Source organism: Asterias amurensis, chromosome 15 (genome assembly GCF_032118995.1).
Source record: "Asterias amurensis chromosome 15, ASM3211899v1".
Classification (NCBI taxonomy): Eukaryota; Metazoa; Echinodermata; class Asteroidea; order Forcipulatida; family Asteriidae; genus Asterias; species Asterias amurensis.
In genome coordinates this window covers 2,068,223-2,080,667 of record NC_092662.1, presented here as the reverse complement: position 1 = coordinate 2,080,667, position 12,445 = coordinate 2,068,223, and the positions used below count along the sequence as shown (strand labels likewise).

Sequence of the window (12,445 nt, the reverse complement as noted above, 5' to 3'; positions counted from 1 at the left end):
AAACACTCTGCAAGTTGGACAGGTTGGCCCTATATACACAAATCTCTCAGCAGAGTTATTGCAATTGGGAGATCGGTGGCGCGCAAAACGCTTTTACAGGTTTACAGGTTCATTGGGTTTAAATTGCAAAGCATGCCTTCCTGGACGTCAACTTAAAGGGACTGGTTAGAGAGCCCCCCCCCCCCCCCACACACACACTATTCCATTGCAAAACAGCCTAACTCAAGAAATTAAATTTTGAGAAAAGCAAATACAGAGTTAAAAGCTGTTAAAACAGAAGGGCAGTGTAAAAAAAAACTTTGGTCAGACATTCTTTAGGACAATTTATCCCCAAACTGAACTACGTCCTTCTTTAATACATTTAACAGAAAATTGTAAGGAGCTGCTAAACCCGGCAAATATGCTTGGCATGGACAAATCTTGCTTAGTGGGATTTACCGGCCAAACAAGAATGTTGTGTGCATCATTTATGGTTGGTTACCTGCTTAGTTTTCACTTAGCAGTTTAATCATGCTTTACTGTAACTGCTATCATTGTTCTTCATTGTGCCCACATCTGCGTTAAACTTTAGCGAGTTGTTTTCAGTTCATTTTAAAGTCAACCTCATTTTCGTGTCCTGTTCAGTGTTAGTATTGCCAAACTAATCTTTGTCATTGTTTTCTTTTGGCGTAAGTTTGTTTAACCTCAGGAAAAAAGCGTCAACGTTCAAACAAAATTGCACAAGAGAAATTTGAACTTTGTATAGTAATAACCCAGTCGACCATCAACAACATAGTGCAGGAATGAAAAGTTCAAGTAAATAAAGATATTTTCCTGTGTGAACATGGAAACAATAAGGTTTGTGAAACGAAAGCTGCCCAACCTTTTTTGAATATCAGACGTATCCTATTTAAAGAACAGTGACAAAACAATGACGACAACCACAGAACTAAAAACAGTTTGTTGTTTTTAAAGTGTAATAAGGAATGGTTTTGGAATTGTTTTTAATATTATTTCACTTTGATTTGTGTTTGAATCAAACACAATAAGGAAGAGACAAAAGGTAATTAAATACAGATTTACACTCAAATCTATAACTTTTTGTGTTTGTTGTTTCTTTCTTTCTTTTTCTGTTTCTTGCTTGTATTCAAACATCTGGGGCCAAATGCCAGTCATCTTGCAATTTTCTTTTCGAGTATTCTGTAAATAAAATTTATCAGGAAGATTTATTTCTCAGGAATACTGTCTTCGTTCGAGTTGTTTTCAATACGCGTGATACATGCATTGAATTTCGTTCTTGAACACAACTATTTTCCTCTGGTGAGGGGAACTTCTATGAGGAAAATGTGAATTTATATTGGAACCTTGCAGAGGGCAGCAGGGCAAAAGCACAGGGCACCACGGCAATTGCTGTGGATGCTGTAGGTTAATTTTCAGGCCTAGTAATACCTGCTGCACAGTCAACTTTCCCTTTAAATTTGAACATTAAAGGAACTGTTAACGCCAGCGGCCTGTTTCTTGTGTCTTCCATCCTGTAACCTTTAACACATTGACCCCTGGGGGCGCTATCTAACTGTGTACAATATGTGGCCGGTCATCAGCAATATCAGTTATTCTCGTTTAGATCAACAGGAAACATCATCAAGTACTGTGACGAAACAGGAACACTGTCTCCTTGACGATCTGGGCCCTTTCTCATAAAGCTGCTTAGCGGATAATTTTAGTACCAGTTGCAGCAGTGTAAACTGTGTGGTATTTTGGCTGGAAATCGATTTCTGCTAAGCATTTTATTTATGTGGTTAGCAAGTTTTTTTTGTTTCCATCAAACATGCTTTATGCTGGGCTTGATTTCATAGAGCTGTTTTTAAGCACAAAACATAGCTAAGCACAACAAAATTATGATATGGTTACCAGCGTAGTTACCATGTCACATTAAATTGTGACTGGTATCCTGTTCATTTCTGCTTAAGCAGCCCTATGAGATTCAGCCCTTGACAGAAAATACTCTTGATATAGTTGGCCTTTTTGTTGAGGCAGAGTTTAAACGCATTTTCTGCATGGTTGGTCAGTAAACCACTTGGCTGGGTAGCAAATTTGAAGCGCTTGACGCAGCTGAAAGCCAAAACCCAAGCTAGGTATCTATCTTTAACTATTTATAGCACTTGTTAATAACTAAGTCCAAGCCTGTAAGCAGACATTTGTTGATGGGTTAAAATTTCATTTTCCTGTTTTAATTTACAACAAGCCGTCGTTTACAATGACTGTCGTTTATATTGCACTGTAACCTTAACTCAACCATTGCGGAAGAAAAATTGTATTTTGATCCACTAGGAACACAAATTGCGAGTTAGGTGTCACCCCCCCCCCCCCCCCAGTCCCCTAGTTGATCCATTATACTTCATGGTCAGTCCTGTTGGATAGGTACTTGTATACAAAAAATAAACAATTTTCTATGTGGGAAAATTTCTGCAGTTTCATGAATAATTTTGCTGAAATTAACGCAGAATTTGTTAAATAATGCAAAGGCGAGAAAGAAAATCAGTCTGGCCCTTCATGCTTGGTGATAGTACAGCTCATAGTGCACTCTAGACATATAGTAACTAGACAAATATGGTAGAAGCATAACCGTCTGGTAGCTGGGAGTCATTATAATATGTCGCACACTCCAGTGAGCAAATTGTTAACGGTGTATTGTACATTATGGAGCACCAGACTCGCTCAGAGTAACTTGCCCAATGATAGGGATAAATTGTGTGGTGAGATGACGCGATGCCTGACGCTGTAATATTATGATTCCTAATACCTCCGTCATGAAAGACGTTTTGTAGATACTACATGTACACATGTGTGATTCAAGGTCGAGTGTCGGCTACGGCTAGGTTTGTTGCTAAGGATGACAATAAGCTTGGGCGATACCACGATATCGAATATCGCGATACTAATTTGGAAACGATTTCGATATCGGATCGATTTGGTTTTAATCGCGATATCGACTAAGTATCGCAATATCGCGTGTATTTCCTAGCTGAGACATCTTACACCCCATAGGTTTCGAGTAAAACCAGAAGAATTGGTCACTAGAACACCTCTCTTATGCTTTGACTGTCTCTTCTTCAACTTTCACTGGGAGTTTGAAGACTGATGGTGTCAAATTTAATTAATCGCGATTATATCAAATATCGCAATATATTGTCGGCGATATATTGTGAATATAATAAATCGATATTGCCCAAGCTTAGATGACCAGATGCTTCAATGATGTTGTTCAAGTCATAGCCGGTAATTTTGAAGCCATCTTTTAGGTTTAATCCTGTCTTTGAAGCTGCTATGAAAGCAGATTTTGTGTGTGGTACCCATTCCTAGAATGTAGGATTCAATGCTACTGGGCAAGCTGGTTGGTCTAGTGGCACACGCTCTAGAATGGCAAATGTCATGGGTTCGAATCCCACCTGAGTAATATGCCTGTGGATGTACAATATATTCAGGGGACTCTCATGCTGGAAAGACCGAGTAAACCGCCCTTCACTTATTTGTGTAAGGGTACAACCAAATACATGTAGGAATACAATTTTTTATTTGTTATGACACTGAGTATCTCACTAGCACTTAGCAGAAACAAGCTACCTGCTAAAGCGCTAAGTAATTCATATTGTTGTGATCTGTGCCCTGCTTTTCATTCGCTTAGCAAATAAATTTGTGAAGCAAGAAATTTTAGCATCATGAAATTTAGATAGACCCTTGATAATCCTGTGCCTATTTAATTTAATGATAAACCACAGGGCACTGGAGTGCAGTATATTTACTTGAATCTCTGCTGGTGACCAACAGAGGGCTCACTTTACAACTGCTGGCTGCTCACTTTACATTTTCAGTCATGGCAAGAACACCATGCATGCATGGCTGATGGTGTTTCATTCTGAGTTGTCAATTGAGCAGCCACTAATCATGATTGGCAGGTTGTTTGTGAAATATCTGTTATTCTTAATAAAGATTCTTTACTGTTTGAGAGTCGGAAGAATATTGTTAAATATTCTATGCTGTACAACTGTACATGGGCTCAAATTTTACACTGGATCACCGGCCCAAGGCCAGTGGTTTCAGAGTTGGGCCAGTAAACAGGTTGATATTGTGTTTGAAAAAAACTTCTGAGCACACATCAGCTAGGGCTGTGTACTCCCAAAGGAGCTGAGAAAGATTAAAAAGGAATGTTATTTGAGAACATCTTCTTAGAGAGTGTTCAGTTGAAATGAAACAGTTTAGATGATAGACTGTTTTCTCATTTTGATTCTATCCTCTACTCATTTTCATTCGGGTGTTATCCTGGGGTGGATTTCACAAAGAGTTAAGACTAGTCTTATCACGTTTTTAATATCCTAGGGCTAGTCCTAAGTTAGTTACTCTTTGTGAAATCGACCCCTGGTCACGTAAAGATTCTTGTGGATTTCCCGTCGCCCCCCCCCCCCCAACAAAAAAAAGAGAAAAAAAAGAGAAAAAAAAAGCCCTGTATACATTAAAGTGCTGGCAGCTCCTGAACTGTTTTTTTTAAATATTGCTATTTTCTTTGCAAGACTCATTTTTTTACTGTAATAGCTCGGCAGGTGTTGAAGCTTGAACTCCAAATTGTTTGTCACACACGCAACGCGCTGGATGTGACACGCAGTTGGTACCGGTACATTAATGAGGATATACTCCAGGAAGCACCGTCCATAGTTTTGAGGCGACTTAAGCTGAGAGTCTTAAATGTTTTAAGACAATAAGAATTTTATCCCCGTCATCTAAGGAAATGGTTAATTATTTTTAAGACATGCGTCCGATTTGGTTAGTACCTTGACCGAAAAAAAAATGAAAGCGTTGATTTCATAACTGCGACTTTTTGTTTATTCACTATGTATTGTTCCGGGTAGATTTGAGAGGATTTGCTTTTTTATGTCATCAAGGTCTGACTCTATTCAAAATATAAAATGAGTTAGCCTGAATTCCTTGAGCTTAAAAGACGAGGAGAGGTCGTTGAGTTGCAAAACAAAACAAAACAATTAGGCTAACAGTTGTTACGTTGTGTTTGTTTTACCCATACACTGCTGTGTGTACTGTATACTTGGTACTTTCGCAAGCCCTAGAAATCTAGTAGGCATATTACTTTGGGTGGGATTGGAACCCATGACCTGTTGCCATTCTAGAGCCTGTCTTTACCACTTGAACAGAAAACATGCAACCACTAAAACATGTTTTTCTTATTTTAGGCTCTGTGTGTCGAATTGTCTCTAATCCAACAACAAATATCGTCCTGTGGTTTATCGGCTCAAAGATCAACTCAATTGTTAGATCAAGTATTTATTTTATAGCCTGGTAAAATAATTTCCTGGAATTTTTCACAGACAATATTACTTACATATTCAGTAATCAGACCACCACCCAATTTTGTAGAGATGCCTAAAAGCAGAGAATACCTGCTTAGCAATAATAAGCAGGATACCAGTCATGAATTGCACATTGTGTAACCCAGTATTTCGGCTGGTAACCTCATTCTGGTTAGCATAATTTTGGTTCTGCTTAATTTATTTTGTGCAGCTCTATGAAATTGGGCCTGGACCAGTGCACCATAAATCTCTGAACCACAACTGTAATTTAAAGCTCCATTTCTACTCAACCCATGACTCATCTGTGAATTCTATTGTACCTACAATGCATTGTACAATGCAGTACGCTCATTATAGGGTTGGCAGACTGGGGGTTGATAAAAACCTGTGACTGTCTTTTTGATTTGGCTTTATGGCTTCCCAGCCCAAAAAGCCAACCTGGTGGCGGCAGTGATTGCCAGTTTTATTTGAGTCTTTGTCGAAACACCCAGACCGTAAAATTCCCCCTGCATAAGAGGTCAGTTGAAACACAATAGCATTTACCAGTGTTTTCCTTGTCCCCAACTAGGTTTATTAACGTTTATTTTGTGTTTTGCCCTTTTGGGCTAACAGTCTCTGTAATTTTCTTTTCAGGGTTGTGACGGACAGTTTCCTAAGATTTACCCCCTCGGGGCGATGACAGTGTTATGATTGCAAACAAATGAAAACAACCGATCTGTCACGTCTTTTAAAGGACTGACAAAAATCAAGTCCCTGAAAAAAAAGTTGAAGAGGTGCTCGACAAAATCTGTTGGTTTTACATTGTTGATATACTTGTTATTATTCTATTAGGAATGTAATTGCTGGTCAAACGAAGTAGAATGGCAGTACAAGTAATCAAATAAAGTTATTTTTTCAACAATACTTTGGAGTCAATAGGAGATTGTTAGGGGGGGTCGAAGAGGGGGGTTTCCGCCTAAAACATCAACAGCAAAGGTCTGAGGCGACCTGCTTTTCGGGTCGCGGTTCGCTCACCCCAGGTTCACGGTACGCGAGTACAGTTGTCAAAATAAAATTTCATAGTGGACTGGAGTGAATTTGCCTCAAACAGAAACCTGTTCTGTGGTTTTATTTCCTTGGTTTGGAAACTAATGAATCAGTTATTTTAGGGGGGGGGGGAGTGACAGAAAAAGAAAAAGAAAAGAAACTCTACAATTCGGGGAATTTGTTATTCATCAACATCAGTCAAACCTCCTTCGTTTCTCTGGGTTCAACCACCCACTGCCTCCTACTGGTAAACAAGAAACTTGCTTCGGGCCTTAAAGAGGGTTAAAAAAGATAATATAAGAATGCTAAGAATGAGGAAGAAACGGCCGAACTAAGTATATTCCAGGAAATGAACCAATCTTGCGGGCCTATAGAATCTCCACTGTTTCCTGTATTGCTTAGACCTGATGTCTTTTTTTCCCCGTCAGTACTGTGGACTTTCATCTCAGTTTATGGACACGAGTTCAAAATGTGGTTTTCTTGAAGGATTTTTATCGAACGGGAACCTCTAATTAAACGCTGGATTTGGCCTAGTTTAACTTCCCCCTGTTCCGTTTCCTGGGTGTACCGTGAAAAAAAAAAGTAAATGCCAAGAAGTCTTATCAAAATATACGATCTTCCTGTATTGTGTTTCTGAGAAAGTACATTACAGTTAGGTTTAATAATATTTGGTTAAATGTGATGTTATTAAAACGGGGATTATTGACGGTCTGAAAATGTTTGATTTCGTAAAGAAGGGTGGTGGGGGGGGGGGGGATGTATGAGTCACTTGTAAAGATTCAGAAGGAACTGTAAATTCTCTTTATGATGGTGTTTGTTCTAAATATTATATTTCGACAGCGAATTGTTTTGTTTACAATTTGTAATAGGATTTGAAAATTTGCATGGTGGGAGTACAATCAGGTGAGGTTTGTGGTGATACCAGTAGGGTAAATCTTGTTTAAAGGCAGTGGACACTACTGGTAATTACTCAAAATAATTATTAGCATAAAACCTTACTTGGTAACGAGTAATGGGGAGAGGTTGATAGATTATCAACAGTGTCCAGTGTCTTTAAAGGAACACGTTGCCTTGGATCGGACGAGTTGGTCTATAACAATCGTTTGTAACCGTTTGTTATAAAATGCATGGTTTGTAAAAGTAGAATACAATGATCTACACAAATATGCCTCGAAATTGCACGGTTGTCCTTTTACCTCGTCGACTAACACGGTCGGCCATTTATGGGAGTCAAATTTTTGACTCCCATAAATGGCCGACCGTGTTTCTTTGCGACGTAAAAGGAAAACCGTGAAATTCCGAGGCATGTTTGTGTGGATCATTATGTTTTACTTTTAAGTTATCTTTCTAACCATATGCATTTTGTAACAAATGTTTTCAAGCACTTTTCAAAGACCAAATGTGGGGTCTGCAATAAGACAAATAGTTTGTCAACATCGTTAAGCTTCTTTGCTGTCACTTCCCATATTGTAGTGTTTACTTGAGTGTGATCCCTGGTTATATGATAGTTATAGGTTGAAAGTTTTCTGACCAGTGACTGACACCCCGGAATGAAGATATTGACAAAATAAGGAGACCGCCAACATTAGGCTTGATCGCTCAGTCGGTAGATCAATTTACTGTCAGTCAAAGTCGGCAGGCTCCAATCCCACTCCAGTCAATTTTCTTTCTTTGTTCAGCCCCAAGTTATTCAAAAAACCAACCAACCAATGTGTGGAACTTCCCTTGAATTGTAAGAGATAAGGAATGATTGATAAATGACAGTCCAAGAAACAGTCCTCTGTAGACATCATTCCAGTTGGATCGTTCAATTGGAATAAACGAGATACTCCAGTTGACCTGAGTCATCAGGGAAGAGGGATGAGACATAATTTATACCACTTCAATAAAAAATTGACAGCTCATTCATTCATACAAATTTCTTATAGGGGTAACTGTTAACATACAGTCAGTTTATGTTAAATTTATTACATATTAGCGTGTTTAATTCTTAGGTTTTGAGTGCGCAGTGCTTAAATGAACATTGAGAAGAACGACTATTATACTTCTTGTGTCAGCTTCATAAACAACAGAAATTAGTGTTAGCTGAAGTAAAAAGCAAATTGCTAACCAACCAATAAATGCACTAAAAAAAACATAATTTCAATCCATCGTAGTCAGCAGGATCTTAGACTAAAGTTAAACATTGATATTTTTTGTTCTTGCCAATTCTGTGTAATAGCTTTAAGATTATTCACTCAAAAATGTATGCACTATTTGGGAAATGTTTTACTCTGTAATTTTTAAAGAATATAAACAAGTGATTTTTCTTTCATTGTGGCAGTTTTAGTGGAATTTACTCATTCATGACACAATGGAGAAAACCTCACCTCATTATCAATTCTATTCTACATCTATTTTCTTTTGAAAACATTTACAATGTACACACTTCTGTTTACAAAGCGCTGCTTCTCTCCCAGTCTGGCCAGCATGTTGGTTTTCAATTTGTCCAGACCTGCACTTTGACAAAGGTCAATTAAAAAACTCGAAGGACAATACCTCATTCACTGGCTCTACTCAAATATTGATAAAAATGTTTCACCCTGGCTTTTGTCCCCTGACATGTAACACCAACACTACTTGACACCCTGGTGTGTGAACACTGAACACTGAACACACACAAGGCTTCCCCCCCTCCATCACCCGAGGCCATTGACCATATTGGTGTTCTCCTATTGGTCGCTTGAGCTGGTGTAGCCCCGCCCACTATGGATGACATCACAGGGCATGCCTTTGTGTACATGACTCAATTGACACATGTAGTTGATAATACGTTTTTCCTGCTTGGGTTCTTGGTGGGACTCCACACACACTGTTTATTCTTGGTGTTGTTGGGGTTAGGGGTTTTTCGGGTGTACTGTATGATAATTTCAGGGGGGCGATGATTTATTTTCGGGTGTTGAGTGGCTGAGAGGGATACTACATGGTGGATATCCTGTGTGAAGTTTGCGACAGATTTGTTTTCATGAAGGATATGCTAATGGCAACTCGCTTTGCTAGTCTGGCTGGCACGCTATGTGACCCAAACAGCAACTTCTACTTCTACCTTCGTCATAATATTTTCCCTAGTTTGTGATTAATGAGTGAGTTTCTTTATGAATGGGTGGCCATTGATGCATAATGAAGTGTCTACGAGAGTCTGAGTTGACATAGTCCAATGCGTTGATGATGATCGTAATGATGGTATATCTTCGGCAGTGTCACATCATCAGAGAATCTCCAGTGATTCATGAATGATAACACCCCTGGGCGATTCTCTTTCCCCGGCCAGATCTATCGGGGGACTCACAGATAACCTAGTCTTTGTTATCCTAGTGCCTATTTATAATATTTATATTAGCGCGAGAGCCGACGACGACGAAATTCTCACTTCTGTATCTAAACAATGACATCCTGCGCCTCGAGTTTTGTTTTCAGAACAAATCGCTGAGAGGATATTTTGAAAACAAGAGGACAGAGTTTCACCCGGATGGAATTGGAAACGCCGATACGACAAGGAACAACAACGAAGATCATGCCGACTTTATTAACAAAGGGAGATAAGAAGACGAGCAAATCGCCGATGTTGCAGATACCCGTGGCGATGGCGGTGCCCGTTGCCGAGACGGACTCTTTTGTTGATGTGGTGGTGTTGCGAGACAAGGCGAACCGGGCGCCGCGTAAGAACCGAGTGGTGATGTGCGAACGCTGTAGGCAGGAGAAGCTGAGTAGGAAGTTGCAGAAGCAGCGAGAGCCTTGTAAAGGTAGGTGAAGGGGGTAGCTCCTAGAACTTAGAACTATGAGGTTTGTTCTGCTATCGTCAAGACAATAGTGAAATGAACCTCTTAGTTCTCGGAGTAGGTGAAGGGAGTCTCAACGAGAAGGTGACAGAGAGAATTGTTTTTGAAGAGGTGGAATTCAAGATTGTTTGGAATTTTAAGATAACTGATGTGATTGCTTCATGTATATCTGTGAAAGACTGTGATGATTTAAAATTTGTCATAAACATTGGCACTTTCTAGGACTCTTTTTATTTCTGGACAATTTACAAAGCTTCTTTGGCTGAAACTACTTAATGTGTGGCAGGCTGCCAATAACTTATTATTTATTAACGTTTTTAGTGTTAAAAGTATATGTGGTGATTATGTAAATGTAAATTTGTGTGTAAATTAAACACAGGGCAGGCCCACTTTCAATGGTAGAGGGTAAGGGCATTATCGGAAAATCTTTTTTGGAAACTACTGTAGGGGGGCCAAGAGCAGGGGAAACATTCTCAGGCTGCAAGGGTTGGAGGAAAACATTTATTTGTAATGACAAATCACAAATCAGAGTTAACAATAGTTACTCTAATGAACATCACAGGCGTCATCTTTTAATCAAACCCTTACTCGATTGAACACTCGACCAACTCCTCGATTGAACACTCGACCAACTCCTCAAACGACCGGCTTGATTGATCACCGCTCACCTATAAACATCCTCATTACGTCCTCTCAGCACACACCTCCATTCCTCCACGTTTCTTAATTACAATCCAATCGCCAACCCAACATTGTGATTTGGCTCTCTGTTTCATTTGTCATGGATGATGGAATGGATTTGCGTAACAAAGAGAGTATGGACACGGGGGGCAAAAAAAAAGACGTCAGGCGTTTCTTGTGTAGATCTTGCGAAGGAAGTTGAGTTTCTTTGTTAGATTTAAGTAATCCAATTTGGGATGATACGGAGCACGTGTAGAGATGATCGGACTGAAATGATGCTTTATGTTCCTCATGTTATTATAATTTGATTACGGGATTACAGCTGGGACCTTTATGGTGGGGGTCACCCGATGGAATTCATGTGATCCAACAATGGGGATGTATAGAGTAGTCTGACCCCTCCCATGTATTATGGGAATCATTGTTCAGTATTTATTAATGTAGACGGGGAACAAGACAAAGATGTTCAAGGGGAATTCCATGGTGAGGCAATGGAGATCATAATTTTTAGTCTAATATTAAAATAAAAAACTTAAAATTCTGTTAGAAACTAAATAAATGTACATTTGCCCTTATGACAAAATTCGATAAATATTCACTCGATCTTAGGCACGGAATTTCATCTTTGAGTGGTCAGAGCCATTTTCATTTGCATTTGCTTCCATTGGCAAATCTTAAAGTCTATGGGAAACTATTAGAGGGGCACCAAGTTCAAGACCGGGGCAAATGGCCTTTGTGGCATTCCAGGCATGTAATATTGCTGCTTGTTAAAAAAAAACCAGTTTGCATACATGTGTTAAACTGTTTAAAAAGTTCTTTTAGTTACCATTTTAATTCTGGTTTTGTGAAAAAAAATTCCAGTCCGGTAGAAGTTGTGTACTACAAGTCTGATGGACTTTCGTACCAATTTCGAGGCTAGGCTGTGAGGCAAAGGAAACATTTTCACAGACAACAGTTCCAGCTTCACTTTAAGTATTGGTACGTGCGTAATTGTGTATGTACTACATGTAGCTCTGTAATGAGCAATGAAATGCCCTCTGGCTGCCGACTCACTGCATGCAAATGCTACACAAGAATTCCTTCGACTGGCAAAAAAACGCTAGACCGTCTAGATTGTATGTAAATTAATTTGTTGGGGGAAATTTATATATTCAATTTCCGTTCTGATCACTCAAAAGAGCGATGGATGCTTGCTGTGTGGGGAATATAGTTTAGAGAACAAGACAATTAGGAAGTTATTTAAAACTTAAAGAGGCACTTGATGGGTGTGCTGAGTTGGTCTTTTTTGTTTTATTTGTAGGTTTATGGAGTTGTTGCCATTTTGTGGTGAACTTATTAGGTAGGGTCATAGATTGGTAATTGTACCAGCGAAATTAATGACCTTAAAAATTTACTTGGTGAGATGCACTGCAGCTGTTGATATTTTAAACTTTTTTTAAGAAAGGAGTCCCTACAAATGAAAAAGGCCTATGAAAATTGTTCACCATAAATTACCTAAATAACAACAAATTAACTTTTTGCTTGTAGTAGTCTGGCAATATTTCAGCATGGAGATAGAGTTCTACCTCCATGGTTCTAGTGACT

General features: G+C 39.1%; 1 protein-coding gene across 2 annotated transcripts in view; it reads left to right on the top strand.

Moving 5' to 3' along the window:
• The window catches only part of LOC139948044 (uncharacterized), a 70,961-nt gene that overhangs the window by 26,746 nt on the left and 31,770 nt on the right, over positions 1-12,445 (top strand). The window contains exon 1 of one of the 2 annotated variants that reach the window (XM_071946042.1): positions 9,325-10,144. The exons of the other annotated variant lie outside the window; for it this stretch is intronic. Coding sequence (XP_071802143.1) covers positions 9,871-10,144 — 274 coding nt within the window. The 5' untranslated portion in view covers positions 9,325-9,870. Of the gene's footprint in view, positions 1-9,324; positions 10,145-12,445 lie in introns of those variants that run through there. 2 annotated transcript variants of the gene reach the window in all.